Below are 25,659 nucleotides of genomic sequence, written 5' to 3' on the forward strand. Positions count from 1 at the left end.
GGCACAGACAAAAAGGGGTAGGAGTTAACCCTTTCCAGTACTCCATGTAAGATGGGGTGTACTGGGTCGGTAGTTTTAAAGTGACTACATAAAGTTAATGGTAACTTTACATGTTTCTGGGGGGCAGTAGTCAGCCCCAGAAAAATTGAGTCAGTGGGAAGTCTAAAAGACAACCCTGTGTCACTGCACTGAAGGTGCTATGTAACACAAAAAGTGGGGCTCTTGTAGTGGTGTGCTCCAGAGCTCAAAATCACACAAACGGTGAAAACACACATGGCAAAAGACAGGTAAGAGTGGGAAAAAAGGCTCAAAGCTACTGGGGGACTCACTAGGTGAGGGAAATTATCCATAGAAGGAGAATTCTCCCTTGCCCCGTCGCACCTTGAAACACTTGTGTATAGGCGCGTTATAAATGTCATATTGTATCATATCATATGACCGTCTGCTTCGCTGCCCACTTCTTCAGTTACAATCCAGGACCCTCTTCCGCTGGACACTTCACCTTACCGGCTGAAGTGGCCAGATGAGGCAGGATGAGGTTTGGTGGAGGTGATCCTTATCCCCAGCCTACTCCAGGTGAGGTTCTGTAAGGACTGGGAAGAGGAAGAGAAGGCCTCGGAGTAATGGGAGTACCGGTTGATAATCAAAACTTCATACAAAAGTCAAATTCAGAGTTCGTTTTGGGGTCTTTATTTGCATATTTACATGTGGTCAATTGCAATTCTCTGAGGTAATTACACTGACCTCCAGAGATGGGGTACCTTTCCAGCTAGGTAACGTGGCGCTGGGACCCTGGTCCAGATTACATTACATGTAAGGCAGGCTGTTATGAAGCTGATCCCAGTTATCAACCGGCAGCGTGACTTTCTGGATGTGGGGGTTATATGCTTGTATTTTCTGATGCCAGCGATAAGACTTGCTGTAGCATGTTGTACTTTTTTGAGCGTCACGAGGGTGAGGTGTTGACACCTGCACAGAGTGCATTCCCTTTATTTCGGAGGGCATAAAATCTGCGGTATGGCATCGCAATTCGCAATATAATACTGCAGGTTTTCTGCCCATTTGAATAATCATGTTGCACCAACTGCGATATCATTTCCAGAGCAGATGCAGTTATCTGTGCCTGCATATTTAGCTCTGTGTTCAGTGAATTATCGTGTAGTCCGAGCCTGCTCTTCACTTGTAACCAGGGACATGTGTAGGGGACAGAGACTAGGGCCCTCCCAACTTCCCCAGTCCGCTTCTGGGGCAGGACTGGCTCTGGCAACGACCCTCGTATGCCTCTGCCACCGAGTGAGAGGGGTCCCCATCCCGCTTGACAGGGTCTGGTTCCTGAACATGTTACAAGGTCCTTTGGTCTTTAAAGTGCTGCCATCACTTCCACTCTGTCATTCAAACCAAACTGCCAGTGCCCAGCCGTCAGGTCAAAGTTACTCATGTATTTGGCAGAGACTATCTTGTCAATAAGTTCATCTGCACGTGGTATGTGTAACAATATTCCAGTTGATGACCCTGGGGCTATAGAGTTCAATTTCCATACAAAGCCCTGAACTGCTACTGGCTACAACAGAAACATTGGGCAACTGGTCATCTGGAATTTCTTCAGTGGGAAGCAATGCGGGGGGAGGGTGGGGCGGGGTTGTTCTCATAAAGCAATCGTTTCAAAACCTTAGGGCAACACCAATAACTTGTTGAACAGTACTTTCGGGTAAAACCTTATGATAATGAAACTGTACTCAAACACCAACACGGAATGGATATGATTTGCTCTGAAGCCTGGAAACCTCAGGTTACACAAAGTCCTGTGCGGCATGGACATTAAGCCACTCTGCTGCCCTACCACGACTGATGCCTTGATATTCCTTCTAAACCAAATTGCAAACGATACAGCTGTTACTACAATGAAGTAGGGATAGATTATCAACGATGCAATTGCACTACTCAACTAGTATTCAATTCCAAATGAGAAAATGGGCTTTGCGAAGTTTAGTCACTCCTCCACCCCCCCCCCCACACGCACTGCAGAGCATTGTCATATCAAGGCTATACTTTCACTTCTAAGTTATGACTGTAAACCGGTCCCCAGCAGTGTTTCGGCTTCTGCCCCCGGCGGTAGATGTTCCCCTGCACTGCTGACGTCCCTGCCACGGCATGGGTGATCCTTTAATTCCAGGATGCACTGAAGCACAACATTGGCCAACCGGTCACAGTTACAAATCGCAAAGTATCGAAGAGGGAACCCTTTGCTTTCTGAGAACAAAGCTTTCTCCTGAGAAAAGACCTTTTCATTTTTTTTTCTTTTATGGACAGTAAGTTAGAGAACATGCGCTTCCGTTTTGATGGGGTGGGCCCGAATAGGGACTTTAAGACCGCAGGTCTTTGTTAATGGTTTAGGTATTTTGCATAGTGGGTGCGTTGCTTACAGGAGAGTAAACAGGTTAAATGTTTCATTTTATGCTGTGATTGTAACATGCAAGCAAGGCGCCGAGGTGCTTTAAGCCTGAGGTCGTGTCACAGTTGCTTACACACTATTGCGAGCATTGTGAGTGCCCTTTGGATGCTCTAATTTCGGCTGGATCAGTTGGGTATATGCTATGGTCTTTGGGCACTGTGTGATGGTCTGTTGGGCACTGTGTTGGGTGTTTAAGGACATGTAAATGTCCTTTAAAAGCAGTGAAAGGATATGTTGGGTCTATGCTATATTCACATCCGGGCAAGGGCCATTGGCTAATCAGGTGGCTGGAACAGCGGCAAGAATATACATTCTCCGCCCGCTTTGCATGCCACCCGAGGCCCTTTCCCAGGTGGCATCATTTAAAAAAAAAAAAAAGAATTATGTGGGAAAGCAAGAGGGAGCCTCTCCCTGTTGCCTCTCCACTCCCGCAAACCCCCAAACCAAACCTCTTTCCACCTCTCCCTCCTCCACACTTACCTGCGGGACCGAAGCTTTGAGCTCCGGTCCACTGCACTTTCTGCTCTGGCTGCCGCCATTGAAATGGAAAAGGGAATTACTCCCTTTTCACGATAACGGCGGCCATCTTGAATCCCCCCTAACCCCCGCACTCCATGAGATTGGCTGCGCAAGCATCACAAATCTCTTGGGGGGGGTAGGGGAGAAGAAAGCCATTTGCACCCTGGATGAACCCTGGGGTACGAATGGCTTTCACACCCAGGTGATTGGGGTGCAGATATGGCCGGGAACGGCTTCGCTCAGCCCTACCATGGCTCGGGCTGGTGTGCCATTAACGGCAAGTGCCACCCCCCCTGCTGAGGAGTGAACGCCATGTTATACTAGCGTTACCAATCTAGCTCACCCTCTTCTTCACTGTCTCACTCTGTGTCTCTATCTTGCTCTCTGTATGGGGTGAATTATGTTGTTAGGTGCACAATTGCTAGAGCTAAGCAGCGCAATAACAGTGAAACACATTTCTTGTGGGGAAGGGGTTGTGTTGATGCTCAGAGGTTAACCGTTTTAATCTGAGCGTGATCCTTGCCAGGAAGGAAGGAAGGAAGGATAGTTTGAGCGACAAAATAGTGTGTACTCTGATAAACAAAGAAAGCTATTAAAGTAAATTATTTAATTGTACTATGTCGCTCTTTTTAAAATGTACAAGGTTAATTTTTAATTATCATTAGCTATATTGTAGTTGTAATAAGAACGTTATAATTGTCTGACAAACCAAAACATATTATGAAAACCTAAAGGGGCCGATAAATGGAATTTTTTGCACACTTCAAAGTGACTATGCACTGCAGACCCTAATTCATGGAACTGTGCAAAATGTATTTTTGAAGTGCAAAGTCAGTGCAAATTCATTTTGTACAGCAAAAATGACTTTATACTGACTTTGCACTGTAATAATACACTTTTCACAGTTCCATGAATCTGGATTTGTGTCTGCAGTGCAAAGTCACTTTTCAGCAGTGCAAAGTTATTTTGAACCGTGCAAAATATTCCATGAATCGGGCCCAAAATAGCCACACAAATAATTTTCTGATAGAAGGTCAAAGATGGACAGTCTAGTTCAATCTTCTTTCAGTCGCTCAAAATACCCCTATGAGGAAAGGGAACGGGATGCAAGTTTAGAGAAAATGGCTGCTGGCTAATTACATGTATGGATACAAACTCAAAATGTACTAGCAGTTTCAATCTGGATTTAGAGCAGGTTGCAGCAGTGAAACATCAGCCTTGCACATCATGGATGATGTGTTTAAAAGCTTGGATGATGGGGTCTCCTGTTTGTTGTACTTTTAGATTTTATCGGCAGCACTTGATACAATTGACCATGAGGTCCTCCTGGAAGCTCTAGGACAGTGAATGGGAATTGGAGGAGTGGTATTGGATTGGTTACGTTTATTTTGAACAAATTATCATCAACTAGTATCAAACGAGCCATGCACCTTCTGGCCCCCTTTCAGTGCCATTCAGAGTGCATCAAGGTTCAATGCAACCTATTCTTTTTAAATTGTGTTAAAATATAATGTGTATGCATCAATATGCAGATGATACTCGGCTTTATATAAAAATTGCGTCTGATGGTGACCTAAAACGGCTTGGAGAATGTCTCGTAGATATTGAATATTGGATGGATCCCATTTTCTAAAGCTGAATTAATTCAAAACATGGATGTTATTATTTCTGCACCGAATCCGAGGTTTATTGAATGGTTCCACATTGCAGGAATTCTAGGGACTCCTTTAGATTTGGCTAATTCTGGCAAATCGTTAGGTTTGTGCTAGACTCTAATCATTAGTCCCTCACATTCATTAATTGGTGAAATCAGCAAACTATTATTTGTTGTCTCTGAGAGCAGTGAAACACTACACATTTTCGTCTACTAGTGCAATCTTTAGTTCTTTCATGCATTGATTTTGGGATTTTACTGTTAATAACTTTCCCTACATCTTTTTTGGCCCCTTCAAAAGCTGTCTTTAAATCAATTCATGTTTAGTCTCCCTCTTATTTATATGACACATTAAAATATGCCTGAGGCACGGAGCCCTTCGCAGAAGGCACTTGCTACGTCTTGAAGTCCCTAGGTTTAAAAGTACAGTGACTCTGACCCGTTCATTTTTCTGGTGCTGCGGTAAAATGTTGAAACATGCTGATTTGTTTGTTTAAAGTTCTGGAAAGTTTTAAAAGCTTGGTTATGAAATTCTGCCTTTTAAAAATTATTGGTTTAATCGGATTTTGACCTGTTTTTATATCTCTTTATTGTTGTTTGTTACTCACCTGTAATTTAAGCTTGAAGTGTGAATTTTGTATTTCTGCATATGTGATTATTGAACAGCAGTCTGTGGCATTTTATTGCCATGCTCACACTTTATAAAAATCCCAGATAAACTAAAAAAAATACAAAAGACCCTTTTACAACCACCAACACACACCCACAAAGTCCTGAAACGAGACAATCACCATATCAGACACCTTTTGTCTATAGAATAATACTACCCTCATTCACATTTATTTGACACAGTGGAGTGCCCTGCCCTCTTCTTGCTCTCTGTGCGCCCTCCTCCATTTTGCTACCTTTGTACTCCATTTCTTCCTTTTTCTGCTTTCTCTCTCCTTTTCCGGCATATGCCTCACCTGTTTGTTCTGCTTCTCCTCCCCTGCCATCTTCTCGCTCTCTGTGCCCAACCTCCATTTTGCTATCTTTGTGCACCATTTCAAAATTTTTCTGCGTATTCACTCCTTTTCTGCCCTCTGCTGCACCTGTATTTCTTATGCGACCTCCCCTGCCCTCTTCTCGCTCTCTGTGCCCCTCCTCCATTTTGCTATCTTTGTGCTCCATTTCTTCCTTTCTTTCTGCTTTTTCTCTCCTTTTCTGCCCTCTGTCGCACCTGTGTTTGTTGTGCGACCCCTTCCCTGACCTCTTCTCGCTCTCTGCACCCCTCCTCCATTTTGCTATCTTTGTGCACCATTTCTTCCTTTTTCTGCTTTCTCTCTCCCTTTCCAGCCTCTGCCACACCTGTGGTTGTTGGGCGACGCGTTCACTTCCCTCTTCTTGCTCTCCCTGCCCCGCCTCCATTTTGCTATCTTTGTGCTCCATTTCTTCCTTTTTCAGCTTTCTCTCTCCTTTTCTGGGCTCTGTTGCACCTCTGTTTGTTGTATGACCCCTCCCGTGCCCTCCACCGGCCCACCTTCTGTGCCCGTGATTGGCTGCTCCATCAAAGGAAGCCGCCTCTTAAGAATGTATCCCGGGGCAACCTTTTCTGGGCAGCCATCTGGTGAAGGGCTAGAGTCAAAGGGCAGGTCCCTACTGAGCAACTCCATTCTGTGTTTGCCCGGGACGCCTGAAGCAGACAACCTACAGCAACTGATAAGGTAAGTGTGGTGTGGCAGGGTGTGCAGCCATAACTGCACTCCTGTAAAAACCCACCACTCTTATTAGCTCATTATCCTATACCTACTTGCATCTAGCCTAATTGTGTAACTGGTATTTCATCATATTGCCAAAGTTTGAATCTAAGTGGTTTTGCATTACACTGTTGAATCTAAGTGAGTTTTTGAATCTAGGAGCATTTTTCCACTAATGTATATTTTAAATCTAGGTGCTTTTTTCCCAATACTGTGAGTTTTAAATCTAGGTGTTTTCCCCACTACTGTATATTTTAAATTCATGTACATTTTACCACTACTGTAGTTTTGAATCCGGGGCATTTTCCCACTGCTTTGCATTCTAAAAGCGCTTAGAATGTTTGATTAGATGGATTGTTGGGGGTAGGAAAAGTGATGCATCTAGTTGAATGTTTGGTGGTAGGAAATGTGCTGTATTCAGATTGATTTTGGGGGTAGGAAATGTGTAACACTTAGATGGATTGCTGAAGCAGGAATGTGTTTACACTTAGGTATACTGCTGGGGCAATAAATGTGTGACACTTGGATGGATTTTCAGGAATGTGGCATGCCTTGGCTGTTGTGAGGGATTGTAATTGTGTTACACTTAGATAGGTTGCTTAGGTAGGAAATGTGTTTTACTTATCTATGAAAGACAAGCAATGAGTTACACTAAGATTGATTGTTAGAGGACATTTGTTATTCTTGAACAATTGTGAAGTTTAGCACATGCTTGCATTAGAAGAAACAGTGTAGTTTTAGTAGACTCATTTGTCTTGAAGAACTTAGGTTGGCAGCCGTATGGGTAGTGTGTGCATTAAATTGATTCGAGAATGGCCATTTGTGCTGCGCCCAGGAGGTTAGCTGCCTTTACAACCCAGATATATGCTGGTAATCCATCCATTACACTTAAAGATCCTAGCTCAGCCTTGGAATCCTGATATCGCAATTAGTAGACAGCTGTTAGGAGCATACATAGAACCAGCAAGACGTCTAGTAAGTCTATAAAGGAAGCCATTCGATGGCGCCCAGAGAACCCTACTATTCTAAATCCTATGGTAGCCGCCTAGTAGGTATACTGGGTCAGCCAGTCTATTGTGCTAAGAAGACTTAAGGATAGCCCCCCATGAAGCCTAGAAGAGTCTACGAGGGTAGCTGGTCTTTTCTTCCACAGACTTTCAGACGACAGAGCGAAATCAAAGATAAGTTCCATCGATGCTCTTGATACGTATAAATGCACCACCTCGGTGGAAATTATGCAGCAGGTTTGGCTATACATCCACTCATAGTAGAATGCACCTATGACAACATTTAGGCCAACTGGACACTTAGTTTTTAAGCCTACTTACACCAGACTATGCCTCAACAACCTGATGTCAGTAAGCACTGACCACTTATGACAAATTCAGTCACGCTGAACACATAGCTAGTCTCTAGCACTCATGCCATCTCCTGACCACTCTCAGCACCCATCCACCTGCCTGATCTTCGTGTGTTTTTTTACCGGATCCTGGCTAGCCCGCTAAGCCTTATTGTGGCCAAATACACACACGCATTGTAATCCTACTCTGTGATCTGCAACACTCTGGACTTCAGTACACTGAGGGCATTCCCACTACCAGCGCTTTGAGAATATAATAATGGTAGAAGGTGCTATATAAATAACAATTACAAAACCCGGCCCTCCTACAAACCTGTACTTGCCACTTTTTATCTTGATTTAACAGATCTGTGTCAGTCCCTGCTGCTTTTCTAGGTACCCTGACAATAAGCCTCCATACTTGCAATAATCACCACCAGAACTATTCAACTTCTTGTCTGTACCATATGTCCTTCTATAACATGATCTCTGTGTGTCTGCAAGTCCCCCTTTACACAGCGCTGTGCCGTTCATAAATAGGTGCATGATATAAAAATACCCTACAAGAATACCTCCAAACTGTACGATAGCACAAAAGAAGGTCTGCCATTATGGAGCTCCTCGGGCATGAGGATAGTGTCAGACTTTATAAATGTGAAGCAAAGTAAGAGGCTTTTTCTCAGAATGGACGAGTGTGTGCGAGTGAATGGGCGAGTGTGTGTGAGTGAATGAGTGAGTGTGTGTATGAGCAAGAGTGTGTGTGCTGTTAACGGCTTCAATTCCACTACAGCTAAGTCAATGCCTAGTCTGGGATGCTGATGGAAACCCTTATTTATATATTTTTATGACAAGTTATAATCTGAATGATGAACCTTTGTATAACGCCCCTCTCTTAGAATCCCCCTGATCCCACTGAGCCAAGAAGTAGATTTGTTTTGCAAATTGAAAAGGTTTATTTGAAAAATTAAACAATAGATATATATCACACTTTTATAATAAAATTAATATTTGAAATCACACTTATGAGAATAATGTCGATCAACAATGGATAATGTTATACTAGCACACTTATTTTATTATTTAGGAGTTGGTACGGAAAGAACAAGGTAGCTGGGAATGCTTTATAGTTTCAAGGAGATGCAAAGATGAATAAAAGGCAGTACAGAAATAAACTTGATATGATTTCAGCAAAAGATAATATGATCACTTTTTCTCTGACAATTCACTCCCCCCTATGCAATGTAAGGAGATGGAAATAACACACAGTCTTCAGGAATACAATCACAGTACAATACAAATTCAGTTCCCCCCCTAGCAAGCTTAGAGAAACGGGGATGATTTTAAACACAGGCAAAGTACTTTAAAGGTGGTATGCAAAGAAGCGAAAAATATGCTAAAAATGATTTTAATTCCCTATAAGAGATTCAGGGTGGGTGATAGCTACTTCAAATTAGTTCAGGATCACTTTAGCAATGCTCTATGAATGATTGTCAAGTTGCAAACGAATTTCAGCAAAAGAAAGCAAGAAGCTGCTATTTTGACAAGTGAAGAAATTTGAGCCAAATCGCAAATCGTGGCACTTTATCCGAGTGCGTCGAGCGCGATTACGGAAAAAGTATAATGAATAGAAAGTCGGTTCTGGGTTCGTTGGAAAGCCTAGAATCTTATTTTTAAAATGAAAGCACAAACGGTTCAAGAGATACGGACGATTTCGTGAAGGTAGATTTTCAGAAATGAAATAATGATTCAAAATGGCAAAACAACACTTTTACAGGTTTAAAATCGGAGAAGGAACACACGATTCCTATGATGCAGTTCTGGACAGGTTCAAATGTTTTGAAACAGATTGTTTTAAGCTAAGAGATTGGTTTTGCACAGTTCTGGCTAAGTACTCACACTATGAATTTGAAATAGGCCATCAGGGTCTGGTCAGCAGGTTGGACTGGTCTCCTGGTGGGTGGTTCTGAAGTTTGTTTGTTTATTTATTTGGTAATGCGCTTCAAGCCTGTGGGCATCTGGGCGCAGCAATACAAGAGGACTCGAAGCTAAGTTACAATGCCTGACACAGTCTATTACAGAAAAACAATGGTTACTTACAATGGGTGATACAGTACATATAGAATAACAAAGGTTAAGCGCGTAAGAATAACATCTTAACAGGTTGTAGCATTACCGCTAGGATGAGGATCGTTGCATGTCGTTGTTGTGCAGCCATTTGAGGGCGTGGGATCTGAATCTTGTGTAGGGTAGAGGGCGTCTAAGGTCGGATGGGAGTGTGTTCCATGATTGTGCAGCTCTAACTGGGAAGCTCACACCGCCCGCTGTGGTAAGTTTGAATCTAGGGACTTCCAGTAGGAAGGTGTTGGCAGATCTCGTCAGTCGGTTGGAGGGTCTCCAGTTGATTCTTTCCGCTAGGTAGGGGGTTGCTTGATTGTTGAGGCATTTAGAGGTGAGGGAAATAGTTTTAAGGAGGATTCTGTCTTTTATCTTTAGCCAGTGGGTTTCTGTCCGGTGTTTGGAGATATGCTCTCTGCGTGGGATGTTCAGAGCTGCTCTGAGAGCGTTATTTTGTAATCTCTGGAGTTTGTCAGTGACTGACTTGTTTGCGCCTGAGTATAAGGCGTTGCAATAGTCCAGTCTGGACACGACAAGGGCATTGGCCAAGGTGAGGCAGCTGGCACTGGACAGGAAGGGTCTGGCGGCACGGATAAGTCTACACCTGTAGGTGGTTGAGGAGGCGAGGGAGTTCACTTGCTTTTTGAGGGTAAGAGCTGAGTCAAGGTAAAAACCTAAAGTTTTGACCTCGCGCATAACCTTAATAGTGTTGTTATCGATGTTAAATGAGGCATAGTCCGGGGTGAGTTTGGATAAGTTGTGGTCTGAACCGAAGAGCAGGATTTCAGTTTTATCGTCGTTCAGGCAGAGGCCATGAGTGGCCATCCATGCTTGAATGAGGATGTAAATTTTATTCACCAGAGCCAGGTCCGCTTCATAGTTGCCCGAAAAGGTTTGAGGATCTGGGTGTCATCTGCGTAATTAGTGTAGGTGACACCCAGTCTGTCCAACCTGTCGAACAATGGCTTGGTGAAGATGTTCTACATAGTGGGTGAGACACAGGAGCCCTGTGGGACTCCACATGTGATTTGGATGGGGTCGGCACAAGTGGAAGGGGAGAACACTCTCATGGTCCGGTTGGCTAGAAAGGATTGGAGCCACAGCTCCCTGGTTCAGCTCTGCACTTCACCGCGGTCTGGATCTCTGGTTCTGGTCTCTCTGGTTATGATCTGTGGTTCTGCTGTCATCACTTCTTTCTGGGTCTGCTACCGGTTCTGGCAAAAGGTCTTGGCAAAGAATTCAACAGCTCGCCCGGCTGTAGAATAGTTTGGTTGGATTGCTGGAATCTGAAGGCCTGCTGAAAAAGGATTTAGCTGGTGGTCCAGGCCTCTCTGCTTTAAGTTCTGGAGTGAAGTTCTGGAGTTCTCCGTCAGCGTGCTGCGCAGGAATTCAATTCAGTTGAAGGTTGGAAAATGAATGTCCCTGTCTGGCTTCCAGTGGCTCTTCTTATGTCTTTTGAAAATGGGTGTGGATGCTAACTTTCTTTGCCCAACCCACTCACGATTTGATAGGTCAAGGATTTCTCTTTGACCTGATTTGAGAAGGGAGCAGTGAGTCAGAGTGAGTCAGAGTCTTAGTCTATTGAAGAAACGCCCATTTGCTTTTACCTTAGAAAATCCTTTTCATAACTAAACATATTTCCCAGATACACAAGTGGTTGACATTACATGTACAGATTGCAGATGACTTAAGGTACATTCTTGTTCAACTCTGATCTTCCTAAGAGCTTGCATTAAAAAATGACAACTTATTTTCGTTTTTAGTTGGTTTACCAATATCGGACGTTTACCAAAAATGGCACAAATGTACACCGCCTTTCTACACATATTCCAGTAAATTTTCATTTTTCTAGTGTGAACCCGTGTCTGCAATCTCCATAATTCATGGGGTTTTGCCTCAGAACATGGTACAGAGTTCTAACACCTCTTAAAATGTGCACAGAAGAATCACAAGAATAATGATATTAATTATATAATGTTGACAAGTCTGTACTATGAATTATCCATCTTTTTAAAATTATGCTCTGGCCCAGAGGGGTGTGGTTTCCCAAAGCACATGGTGGAATTTCTGGTTTGTCCACTTCCTCCAACTCAAGTTGCTCACAGATGCAGCGCCCCTCCCATTTCCTTCCAAGAGGAAGCCATTTACGACCCCCCCTAATTTAACATTTGCCTGGGCCAAGGAAGGCTCATTGTTCAGTTTCCTGCAGTCCCCAGGTGCCACTCCCCTAATTCAATCAGAGAGGTGTCATCTCCTTTTGGCAGGGGCAGCAGATTGCAGCCAGGCCTGGGAACACAGCTGCTGATCAAGTTTCAACTCCTGTCGGGGGTAGTTATCAGGCAGAATTCAATCTCTTTAAGCCAGGCTTCAGCTAAATGTCACTTTGGTTCCCAGTTTTCTACATTCAAACCAAACTTGCAATTTTTACACATGCAGCTAGAACACCGATTGTATGTTCAAAACTATGACATTTAAACAATTGCAACCTATGTGACACTCAAAAGTAGGTCACTCATTTATTCTAAACATTTCGATTTTAGTGGCTTTAAACCCAAATTCACTTAAGCTGCTGACATCCCCAGCTATTTTCAATACATACATTAGACAATTACTTCCTAACCGTCATTTCAGAATATAGTTTTACATTGTATCCACCTCTTAGCAAGTCTTTCTTTGGCCTGGTTTGGGTTCATTTGTTCAGTTTTTTCACAAGTTTCTGGTGGTTTTAAAACGCTGGCTTTCTGGTAGTGGTGAGCACCAGTATTGCACCCATTTTTGACATCAATAACAACAGATTTTGAACAGCACCATATTCCTTAGCACTGATTTCGCTCATGGCACTTCTGGCCCCTCACGCTTACACTGGTGGCTGGCAGGTCAGGCGACCGTTTTGGTGTGCGCACAAACTGCACGGTTTTCCTGGATTTTGGCGCAAATGTGGTTTTTTCCACCATCTTGGATTTTCTAAGCCCACAGCACCAAATGTTGTAGCATAATAACTTGAACGTGGGTCAAGACACCCAACAGTGCGCATGGGCAAGTGTGTGTGCGTGTGTGTGTGTGGATGGGTGGGAGTGTGTGTTATGTGATCATGGTGACTGTGTGTGCATGGGTGACTGTGCATGGGCGACTATGTGTGTGCATGGGTGACTGTGTGTATGCATGGGTGGCTGTGTGTTTATGGGTGTATGGGTGAGTGTTTATGGGTGTATGGGCAAGTGTGTATGGATGTTGGGTGTGTATGTGAGTTGGTAGGGGTGCATGGGTGGGGTATGTGAGTGGGTGGGGGGGTGTTGATGGGGGCATGGATAGGTTGGTGGGAGTGCATAGATGGGGTGTTTATGTGAGGTGAGGGTGAATGGGTGGGAGGGTGAATGGGGGATGAATGACTGAGGGTGTGAATGGGTGAGGATGTGATTGGGTTGAGGGTGGTACGTGTTAGTGTGTCTGTATGGGTGAGTGTATTCATGGGTGTGTGAATGAGTTTGTGATTGTGTGTGGGTGCTGGTAGGAGTGGGTGGGGGTAAATGGGTGGGGTGTATGTGAATGGGTGTGTGTTAATGGGTGGGGTTTGAGTGTGTGGGTGTATGTGTGAATGGGTGGGGGTGGGAGTGTGTTGTGTGATCATGGGTGACTGTGCATGAGCGACTGCGTGTGCATGAATGACTGTGCATGTGTATGTGTGACTTGGGTGACTGCATGGGAGACTCTGTGTGCATGGGCGATTATGTTTTTGGGTGCATGGGCGAGTGTTTATTGGTGTATGGGTGAGTCTGTATGGGTGTGTATATGTAAATGGGTGTTGGGTGTGTGTGTGAATGGGTGAGTGTGTGAATGGTTGGGTGTGTTCGGGTGCGGGTTAAGTGGGTGGGTGTTGTGAGTGGGGGGGTGTGAATGGGAGGGTGGGAGTGAATGGATGGGATGTGTATGGGTGGGGTAAGGGTGAATGGTTGGGGGATGAATGGCTGAGCATGTGAATGGGTGAGGGTGTGAATGGGTTGGGGCAGTATGTGTGGGTGAGTGTCTGTATGGGTGAATGTCTGTATGGGTGAGTTTATAAATGGGTGCAATAGAGAATTGTGCAAGTTGTTAAATGAAGGAGATTAAAAGCATCAGATTATCAAAATGAATCAGGTGTCGGAAACTAGGTGGGTTGAATATTTCGGAGAAGTATTCAAAAACTTAAAATGTGAGGTAACAACTAAAGTAGATGATTGGAATATCATTTTTGAACAGGAAGAATTGCTTGAGTTGATCAGAAAGGTCAGTAGCTATGGTGCTCGGAGCCCAGATGGATTAACAAATGCTGTGCTTAAATCAGCACCACAGGAGTGGGCTAGTTTTGCAATGGCGTTCTTTACACAGATGGTTAGAACTAGGACAATTCCTCCATCTTGGAAAAAAGGCAGTGGTGGTGCCTATTTTTAAAAAGGGCAATAGAGAAGAGGAGAAATATTATTGGCCGATAGCACTGTTGGATGTGTTAGGAAAGCTCTTTGCGGCTGTATTGATATGAAGAGTACAGGAGTGGGTAACCAAAGAGAGAAAAATAGATGAAAGACAGGCAGGACTCTGCAAAGGCGGTGGTCGGGCTCTGAATTTATTTTTGATTAATCTATTAAATATTAAATGGAAAGGCACTGCAGGAGGGGAAAACATTTTACCTTGCTTTTATTGACCTTGAGCAGGCCTTCGATAGAATAGATTGAGAACTACTTTGGAGCAAGTTAACGTTGTGGGGGTGTCCAAATGGTTTAATGAAAGCCATGCAAGCGTTATATTCAAACACATCCATTCTGGTTAGTCAATCAGGGCTAATGACTAAAGATCTCGGCACTGCGAGGGGCTTAAAACAGGGTTGTCATCTTGCACCGTCTCTATTTAGTTTATTTTTCTCTGATATAAAAGAGGCTATGGAAGAATCTAAGATATTCCCTCCTCGAATTGCAGAGACGCCTATTGGATGGCTGCTATATGCGGATAATTTCGTTAAAGTGGACCAGAGCAAAATCGGGTTACAGCAGAAATTAGGAATGCGGCAGAAGTATGTAGATCTAAATGGTCTTAAAATAAATGCACTAAAGACAGAGATATTAGTCTTTCAACCGGCTGGGGTAAAGAAGAATGTAACATTGAGATGGACCTTGTGAGAGGCTATAGTTAGACCATCAGATTCCGTAAAGTACATGGGAATGAATATTAACAGCTATGGAAATGAATGGACTAGAATTAGGGAGCTTTAAACTAAAACAAAAAGCTTAGCAACCCACGCCAGGAAAATTCATTGGAAATTTGGTAGTTTCTCCATGACACCTCTTATATTGTTTTATGAGCAGAAAGCTGCTCCAACAATTCTTTATGGCGCAGAGGCATTGTTGGGTGTTCCTTGGGAGACGTGGGATACACTAGATGGAATATTTTGGCAGAGAGCATTAAGTCTCCCAAATTGTGTACCGATAGCTGATATTAGATACAAGCTAGGGCTGATGTCTATGTATGTGTGAGGGGTATGGTCAACGTTATCACTGTTAAGGAAAATGATCTTTGGGGACAGCAAAATTAAATTTGATATTTTGAAAGCAGGTAGGGAAACTGATGGAACATTAACATTATGGTGTAATGCATTCTAGAAGATGTTAATAAAATTTGGAGTGTCGGAAGATCAATTGAAAATGAATCCAGATTCGGTGAAAATAATTTTGTGGGCAGATGATTGGAGATAAACATGGGAGAAAAAGAATAAGTATGCAATGGTTACACACTTGAGAGAGAATGTTAAACATCTAAATAGGCTGCCTAAATTCATGGGAAAATTCCTGAGTAGATATTGTGACCAATTTATACGTTTTCGCAGGAATTTATTACCTACCAAGGAAATAATGAGAGCTTGAAACATGGGAACGGATTATAAAGATGAGGGGTGTCGAGGCTGTGAAGTAAGTAACCAAGTGGAATCACTACAACATTTGGTTATGAACTGTACAGGGTTAAATGACTGGAGAAATATATTTTTGGGTAATTTTGGATGGGAATACTGATTGATGGGTGAAGAAAATTGGTTGCTAAATATTATGTGGTGGCACTCATTTTAGGATGACATTTGCTATAATAAGATTTATGGAAGGTATTAGCTTTCTTTTGATTAAGGAAGGGAGAAGAAAGGGTGAGGGTAAAATGAATGAATGAGAGATAATAATTAGATTTTAAGATATGTTGATGAATTGAATTATGAATCTAAGGATATTCTAAATTTTAGTAGTATTTTAGGGTTTTAGATGTGTTTTTGTTTGCTTTCTTCTCTTCTTCTTCTTCCACTTCTTCTTATTCAGCTTTTTTGTTGGTGCTCTCCTGGAATGGAATGAATTGATGTGATGAAAGATGGAATGGAATTGTTAAGTTTGTAATAAACTAAATAATCCCAAACATTTAAAATAGGTGCATGAGTGAGTGTGTGAAGGTGTGCGTTTGAGTGGATGGGGGAATAAGTGGGTGGGGGTGAATGGGTGTTTGAATGGGTGGGGGGTTGAGTGGGTGGGCGTGTAAGTGATTGTGTGTGAATGGGTGGGGTTTTTAGTGGGTTTGGGTGAGAGTGTGGGACTGAATGGGTTTGGGTGTGTGTGAATAGGTGGTGGTGAGAATGGGTGGGGTGTGTGGGTGGCATGTGTGAATGGGGGGCATGTGTGAATGGGTGGTGGAGGGTGTTTATGAATGGGTGGGGGTGTGAATGGGTGGGGATATGTGAATGGCTGTGGGGGGTCTGTGTGAGTCTGTGTATGGGTGCATGTGTATATGAGTGTCTGCGTATATGGGTGTGTGGGTGAGTGTGTGTGTGCGTGTGTTTGGTTGCATGTGTATGGATTGTGTGAATGTGGATGTGTGTTTGTGTGAGTGGGTGTGTGTAAATGGGTGGGTGTGTGAATAGGTGCATGTGTGATTAAGGCTCTGTGTGAATGGGGCAGTGTGTGTGAATGGGGCAGTGTGTCTGCATGGGGCATTGGAGACAATTTGTTGGTGGGCATAGGTCACTGTGTGCATGCACAACAGTGTGTGCATGCATGGGTGACTGTGTGCCTGTGTGAGAGAGTGTATGTGTGTGCATAGGTGGGTATGGGCATGGGTGAGTGTGTGTGTGTGAATGGGGGCATGTAGAGGGTGGGGATGGGTGTGTGTGGATGGCTTGGGGTGAATGGGTGGGGAGGTGGATGGGGTGTGTATGGGCAGGGGGGTGAATGGGTGTGGGTTGTGAATGGAGCAGGGGTGAATGTGAATGTGTCTGTGGGTATGTATGGGTCAGTGTGTGTGCATAGGTGGGTGTTTGTCACTATCCTTGTGGGGACTTGGGTATGAAAGCATTTACACGTTGTGGGGACTTGATTTCAATGTGGGGACCTAAACCCAAGTCCCCACATGGTAATGTCTTCCAAATGACTTAAACAACTTAGAAAATGTGGGCAAGTGTGTTTGGGAGAGTGCTTGTATGAGTCATTCCATGTATAGATTTGTGTATGGTTGAGTGCATATGTAAATGGGTGAGTGTCTGAATGAGTGAATGTGTACTGGTGTGTGTAAATGTGGATGTGTGAATAGGTAAGTGAGTGTGGGTGAGTGTATGGATAGGTGTGTGAGAATATGTATGGGTGAGTGTGTATGGATGTGTGTGAATATGTCTGTGTGTGTTAGTGCGTATGTATGGGTGAGTGCATGAATGACTGAGGGTGTGTGTGTGTGCGTATGTGTGTATGGGTGAGCATGTGTGTGTGTGTGTGTGTCTGTATCGGTGTGAGTGTCTGTAGAAGGATGAGCACACACTCACAACCAGTCATGCAGACAATTATCTTTCAGAGCCACACCCTTATTCACAAACTCACTTCACTCATTCACTCCACTCACCAGATACACTTCTCAATTCACACTTACCTCATATGTTCTTGCTTGTCACACTGATAAACATACACACTTCACACACTACACTTAATAGCAAGCAAGTTGGTGTGTCGCAGTAAGTTTGTCAGTGATTCGGTGTGCAAGTGAGTAGGAGTCTATTAGATATTACGATTCAAGAGTGTGTGTATAAATGTGCAAGTGCATCATTAACTGAGTATGCATTTATTTATTTATTAGGAGTTGTGTACATTGCTACTTGCAGAGAAACAAACGCTTCCGAGCACCAAGGAATAAAGGGGGGTAGGAAGGATTGCACACAAGGTTTTGGGTGTGGAAATGGGGGGGTGCAAGTGGGCCCCTGCCTGTGTGTGTGCCTGCATGCCTGTTTGCCCCATATAGATTTTGGCATGAGAACAGCTGTGCGGCTCTTTCCCTCTGACTTAAATCAAAACAACATCTTTTAGTAGGAGAATTGCTATTCTACTGTTGGAAACCCGTTGCAAAAAGAACCCAACACTAGTCTAAGCTTGTGCATGAAAGATTGGGCTGCAGCACAAGCATTAATGCTCATTCCAAATGTTTGGGCTTCAGCCCAATCTATAGCTCAACCACCTTCGATTGGGCTTGCTTGCACTATTGTAGCTATCAGAGTCTGTGCTAGTTGAGCTATGTCTTTTTTCACCAACCTGAATTTCCACATAACATAAATTCCACCCTATAAATGTGGACATACTCTACTTACTATTAAAACATTTAAAACAAAACCGCCATTAACATGTCTACATGTTTAAACATTTTACTTGAACCACCTTTGCAAAAACAAAAACAAAATATATTAATGTATTTATAAAGTGCTCTCTGCAAAGCGCTCTACATGACAGAAAAACAGTAAAAGGTTTTCTAAACAAAACATGAATAGCATATACTCGGCTAGGGAAGATACCAAGAGCGGAAAAGAGAGAGAAAGTAGAGAAACAAATTAAATGAGGCAACGAAAGCCTATGCTTAGGAGCAACTGTTGAAAAAGAATGAAAACGAGACTGAGCACAGGGAGGTTTAGTCACAACTTGTAGGAATTGAGATTGGGAAAAGAAATTGCGTGAGGGGCAATAAATGGAAACAAAGATGAGGAAGGGTTAAACCATGTAAACACTTATTGACAAGGGAGAGAAAATGAAAAAAGACAAGATTCAAAGGAAAGTTAGAAATGAAAATGAAGTAAAGAAGAAATAAGAGTATGTGAGAGAGAGACAGAAAAGTGTCAGAATAGTAGAATTAACGATAAAAAGAAGAGGAACAAGCTGGTAAGCGGGCAATCTGACTAGTCAACCATGACAATAGTCCAAATGAGAAAGGACATGAGCACAAATAAATAATTCAGCCACATGAAAAGAAAGAAGGGAACACATTTTGCAAATGTTGTGGTTGCAACACCCCAGAAACATTGGAGATATGCAAAGAAAAGGAGAGAGAAGAATCAAAGATGATGCTTATAACATGTGGAGTGGAGGAAAAGGAGAGGAATGAGGGAGAAAAGGAAAGGAAAGAGCAGGTCTGGGAACACAGAGTGAGCAGAACAGAGGAAAACGAGTAAATCAATTTTAAAAGCACTGCAGTGAAGGAAACAAGGGTGCCTCCAGGATTGGATAGTGTGAGGTATCATGATTGCTATAAACTTTTATTAAAAGAAATGGGTTGGAGAAAAGCCTATTTTTTCATAACTCTAGGAGGGGTTTCCCTGCCTCAACAAAACTAACTACGGTCTCTGTCAAGATGTCCAAAGTAAAAGTCTTCTGTCCTATATGCAAACCCCTACGCTGACCCTCACATGCTAAACTTGTCATAAAGTGCAAAAGGGCTTAATGTTCTTGAGATGCCACGTGCAGCTGTAGTTCACAAGTTAAACTCAAAGTTCCAAAAGGTTGTCATAGAAAAAAACAACCAAAAGTTCCAGCATCATTGCAAGGTGGTTCCCTTCCCCTAAGTTTCTTAGTTCTTTCACAGTTCACAATTTCATAAATGCCAAGAGGGTGTTCACCTTCTCTCAGCCTTTCCACCACTTTCACATATGGTAAGGATTTTGTATCAATTGATTGTCCTTTCTTCTCCTTACAATCTCTTTCTTCCAAGGGACTTGTGTGTCTTCTGCAGGATTTCACACATTTACAAGGTTTCTTTACTTTCTCCTCTTGCTTGCTTTCAGCACAGTGGTTTATAGGTTTAACCCAAACATGCTAAGAAAGTATTTCCATCCTCTTGGTCTTCCAAATACTTTTAAAAACGTGGTAATGGTTTGACCTATCGAAAAATTACCCTCCCCCCTTGGTAGAAAGGGTTTCTCTTAAGATCACAATAAAAGAAAAAGAGGCAAAGAAGTTGCTCCTTCCCTACTTGGTTTTGTCAATCCTTCACAAGACTTGCTTTCTTTCGTTTTTTGCATTCCACACAGTTCAGGGGTGAGTCTCCTGACTCATAAACAAAAGGGGCCTGGTGTACTCTCCTGCCAGGACTTGGTTAAGGCTTGACTACTTTTATTTTATGGTGTGGTCCCAGACTTGCATTCAAATTGCCTAATATACTCTCCTGCCAGGACTTTTTCAGACTTTTCTTTATATGGGTGCAGATCCCACAATTTCACAACTTCATGTGCTTGCCAGGTTCCCCTAGCCCCCCCTGCTCCGGTTCTCTGAGTCTTTCCAATTACTTTGAATGGGTATGCAGTGTACGCCTCGAAGCACCCCAATCTGTCTGTGGTCTTACCAGTCTCTCCTGGCTGCTTCGACGTTCGCAGTCTGCGCATTGCCCAGCAGTAAGCTTAGTTTTCTGGCCAGCATCGCGTAGGCTCCCCAGGCCTCGCACTGCAGTGGTTCTCTCAGTAGAGTGTCGCATAGGCTCCTTACTTTCGCGCAGCATACCACTGGTCTAGGAGCCTCTTCTTCCGACACTTCCATGATCTTGCCTGCTCTCAGATCTGCTCAGCGTCTCTCCGGTTTCCCAACCAGCCTTGGGCATGGTGCATCCCCATCTTCCCGACTTGTCGGGTGTTTTAAAGCTCCCAGCATTGATCACCTGTTCAGAACTAGCCTGCACTGTGATCTTGATTACTCGCCTCCTCTTCCTTGTCCCAGTAGGCCCATAGGAACAAGTATGTGTTCGTCTATGGTTTTTAACAGGAAGTTCCATATTATATATAATATGTCGCACATAGCTCGAAAGGCAATGACTGGTGACTTTTATCCCTCACTGGGGGTGTGGGGGGTATGACAGGTCTTCTAGTGAGCCATCTACACTCCACGAGGTTGGTCTCCCACAGATAGCCACCCTCAGGGTTGGAGTCAGGTAACCTCTGCTCTTCCCTAGCCACATGGGGGAAGACCCTCCCACGGGGTCTAGTGACAACTTTGGCAGATTTTTCACGATACCAAAAAGACAATCCAAGAGAGTTGAGTGAAGGGTATCAGTAAATGCAGAAAAAGAACCGAACATCTGCGACTCATAAGCATAGAAATTATCGGGCAGACCAAAGGAAGCAATGATAGAAGAAAGTGGAGTAGTGTAAAGTGAGAAAAGGAGAGGGCCCAGCACAGAGCTCAGAGAAATAGTATATTATAGAGGGAGTGGAGAAGAGTGCTTACCGGCACAAAAGTTTGATCAAAAATTTCTAGAACAGAACCATACAAATACAGTAGTGTTAAGAAGGGTTGGGTGATTGACTATGTCAAAGTCAGCAGAAAAATCCAACAGAATCCGAATAAAAGACAGCATAGGGTGACATGCACAAAGAAGTGAATTAGTGATTAAGTAGAGAGTTTCAGGTGAGTGATGGGATGATAGGCTGATTGATGTGGAGGTAAGAAAGAATGGTGATCAAGATAAGTGGACACCTGTCTATACATGAAAATGTACTGCGGGTTGCCTCGGAACTCATCAGTAAAAATTACAAAAGTAATCTAAAAAAGAGGTGTACACCAGGCAAGAAGTAATGCTATTTATTCTGGGCTCAGATACAGCTGGGAATACAAAATACGAACAGAATGCGCAACAGAAATGCATTAAAAACGCTGTCGAAAGTACGCCCCTAAAATGAAAACCTTTATAATCGAACAAACTAATTAGCATCAAGTCACATTTCAACATTTGGTCAGTCCTCTTGAGTGAGGCTAATTGGCAGAGCTCTGTAATTCCCCTATAGGAATGACGGCAAATGGACTCTGCTTTAATGGGGCAAAAACAGAATTCCTTATGTTTGGATCCACACAAGCACGTGCTAAACTAGAGATGCGGTATGGCATGGGCACGAGAAATAAAAAGAGCAGTAACTGCGTCAGAATGAAGAGAAAAGTTAGAAAGGCAAGGAGAAGGGAAGAAGAAATAAGTAGCTGAGAAGAGGAAGTAGGAGGAAAAGTAAAAGGAATGAGTTAAACAACTTAATTAGAGAAAAAGTTTGCAAGATCAGCAGGGTATAGAGAAGAGAGGATCAGGTTTAAGAGGTGATCAGTAAGTGGAAATACATGAGTATGAAGGGAAAAACAAAGAATATCACCTGAAAAAGTATTGTTTCTTAGCTAAGTGTTGTCATAGAAAGAATGCAAAGAATAAAGTAAGTTAAGGTCAGAGAGTGAGATTTTTTCCAATGCCGTTCATCATGGCGCTAAGAAAAACATTAATAAAGAACATCAGTTGTAAGACAAGGTTGAGGGGGTTATATGCGGTACAGAAGTAATGAGCTGAGTAGAGGGAGTCAAGAGAGGAACAAAGATTAGAATTAAGATGAGAAGGAACAGTCGGCCAGTAGAGAGGAGAAATTTACAAAAGAGGAAAGGGAGTGAGACAAATATAAGATAAAGGTCAAAATACCAAAGGTTTTAAGATTAAGGGAAAGAACTTGAGAAGAAGGAACACACTGGGATGAAAAACAAAAGAAAGCAGAGAATGATCAGAAGCATAGAAGGGGGGTAGTTAGGGCAGAAGAATCAGGAGTGGATGAGAAGATTAAGTCAACAAAGAAAGGAATCTGAAGAATGGGACCTAGAGGAGGCGCAGTGAATAGGATGATCGGTTTGAGCAAAAAAAGTAAAGGGAAGGAAGCATGAGTTGAAGATAAATGAAGATTGAAGTCCCCCAGCAGAACAAAAGGTGAAGACAACAGAAGAATCAATTAGAAAAGGGAATCCGGATCATAGCAGAAGGAAGAGAGTGGGCCCAGGATGGCAGCAGATTATCAGAAAAGCAATAGAATAAGGTTTACAAAAGGAGACAAAACAAATGAATTCACATTCATATATATTACTGGTAGTGTATTTTTTATATCAACGCCACATCTAATAATTACATGATAAAAATGTATTTGTAACGGTCACAAAATATCCTCTGCTAAAACAAAATAGATATACCTAATCAATAATACCTTTATGTGTTCCCTTTATTATGTGTTAGAATGAAATTGCATGGATAATGAATAATGCATATTCTTTACTTGTTTTGAATTTAAGAGAATGTTACTTTCACTTTCAGACAATGTATTACCCAGCATCAGGTACATCCCACTTATTTTAGGACTTGACTATTACTTTTCTTACTAAAGTCCTAGGATATTGGGGCCAAGTGTTTAATATTTGGCATGGCTATTATATGGATGGGTACATGTATTTTACCATTTTGGGAAGAATAAATGCATGCCAACTTTTTATATGGAAATTAATTTAGCGGGATTTACTTGGTTACAATTAAGACTCGATATCGTGCTTGCGTGTTTGTTTGAAACATGTCTGTGTGCATGTGTATCGTGGTCATCACCGTTTCTCCATGGTTCGTGGTTTGTTCCACCTTGCACAGTGTGCTGTTGATCTTCCTGGTATCTGTGAACCTCTAGTCTTGCCCGTTGTATTACCTGGAATTACTTACTCTCCCTCTCTCCCTTTTTCAGGAGTTACAAGACTCGCTTCAACAGTGTGTCCCAGACGGATCCACTCGTCACGTCCTGGAAGAACAAGAGGAAGGAGTCTAGTAACACAGACAGCGCAGGCCCGCTCGGCACGCTACGGTAATGCCAAGTTTGAGTAAGCTGAATGTCCTCTGCTTCAGCCCCTGGCGGGATCAGAAATCCATACAGAAGAGAGTATCCAATTAGGCTGTCACTACTATCAGTGTTTATTCAAACAACGCAATCTAGCGTTTCTAATGCCAGACCTTTCCCCACCAGTTCAGAGTAGAGCGATTGAAACCAAACCAGTAAAGAGTCTCTTCAACTAAACCCCTACCCTCTGAGCTGTTCTAGAAAACTTTAGTTACTCACCAGAGATGTGACTAGTATGTATCAATCGCCAAATTAATTTCAGAGAGGGAGGGAAAGTGGCAGGATGTCTGATAGGCAAGTGACAGATGGATGGGGCAGAGTTAATCACATGCTAGCCTCCACTCTGAATGACCAATAGTCTGTCGTGTGTCAGCGCAGTGTTATCTGTCTAACACATATTCCATTAGTGGATAATTTAACTAATGGTATGGCCTTGTAGATCATTACATGAATTTTCTAGATCATGTCATATTTAGTTACTTTCTCTTTCATGGTCTTTTTTGTGATAATCTTAAAAACCAATACCATTATGTTTAAAACAAGAAATTCACTGGTTTACCTTTAGGCCTGTCCACTTTTGATCTGTAGACCCTTTCAGTGTGTGTTAGAAGGCTTTCTGACCCTGAACCAGTCCTACTGAACAATCAACACCAAGTCCGTGAATTTTTTGCGAACGTATGGTTTTGGTGACCCACAGTGGCTGGGCGCCATGCTGATGTGCCTTATATTTTTTTAGCAAGTCTTCAGTGCTGTTATATACAATCCATGCTGATGTGCAACAAGATATTGTTTACATTTTATTTGATTTATAAAGCGCTTTCTCCAAAGTGCTGGACCACATAGCCAACAAAATCAAATGCAGTACATAATAAGCAAAAAGGTGTAGAAAAGGACAGACGCAAGAGTCCGAACTAGGATTGGGAACCAAGCAAATATAGTGTTAGTTGTGAATGAAAAAGATGTAAGGAAGTTGATGATCTGGCCTCAAAGTTCGAAAGCTTAGGAGCCAGGAGTGAAAAGGAATGGAAGCAAGATTGCGCACAAGGGATTTCCGGGGTGGAGAGTAAGAACTGATTAGCAGAATGAAGGGCCCGGGGAGCACACAGGACAGTAACAAGGAAAGATAAAGGGGAGCAAGACCATGGGTAGATTTATAGACAGTTGTAAGAAAGAGAGCGAAGGGGGGAGGAAACCAAAGACAGAGAAAAGAGCAGGCTATGGATGAGAATGACACAGTTGAAAACAGAGCTTTATTTATTTATTTATTTATTCGGATTTTTAAAGCACACATCAGCCCCTAGGCATTGTAGCGCTGTTACAGGTAATCTTGATGGTTACAAGGGAGAAAAGCATAGCAGTTACATAAGATTATACATTTGGTTATTGCTTCTAGTTACAGAAAAAAATTGCATTTCCTGTTTGCCGTAGGATTTCATACATTGAGTAGCTGGGTAGACTGAGGTGTAAAGAGATACTTATGTGAATTGCGTGGTTTTGAGGGACTTGAGAAAGGTGAGTAGAGACGGTTCTGCTCTGAGTGCATTGGGTAGGACATTCCAGAGTTTGGGGGCTATGTAGGGGGAGCTGATTGCACCAGCGTTGGCTCTTTTTATGGTGGGTACGCAGAGTCGGTTGGCGTGATGGCTTCTTTTAGGGGAGGCAGAGGTGTTCTTGGTTATGGTTTCTGATAGGTAGGAAGGAACGGAGAGATTTATGCATTTGTGTGTGAGGATTTTGAAGTTGATCCTTTCTTTAACTGTGAGCTAGTGGGCGTCTTGTCTGCCCTGAGATATATATTCATGTTTAGGGATATGTAGGGCGGCACAGAGTGCATTGTTTTGGACTATTTGTAGCTTATTGATGGTTTTTGTGGAGGTGCCTGCA

At 42.9% G+C, this 25,659-nt stretch overlaps 1 protein-coding gene across 3 annotated transcripts in view; it reads left to right on the plus strand.

The window, feature by feature from the left end:
• NOS3 (nitric oxide synthase 3) overlaps nt 1-25,659 on the plus strand; it is a 937,759-nt gene that overhangs the window by 602,839 nt on the left and 309,261 nt on the right. For 2 of the 3 annotated variants that reach the window (XM_069645958.1, XM_069645959.1), the window contains exons 15-16: nt 17,937-17,999; nt 23,626-23,742. In XM_069645958.1, the coding sequence (XP_069502059.1) occupies nt 17,937-17,999; nt 23,626-23,742 (180 nt within the window). The remainder of the gene's footprint in view (nt 1-17,936; nt 18,000-23,625; nt 23,743-25,659) is intronic. The other variant, XM_069645960.1, reaches the window with a different exon arrangement.

The sequence above is a fragment of the Ambystoma mexicanum genome, chromosome 2p (genome assembly GCF_040938575.1).
Source record: "Ambystoma mexicanum isolate Mex_15411 chromosome 2p, UKY_AmexF1_1, whole genome shotgun sequence".
Classification (NCBI taxonomy): Eukaryota; Metazoa; Chordata; class Amphibia; order Caudata; family Ambystomatidae; genus Ambystoma; species Ambystoma mexicanum.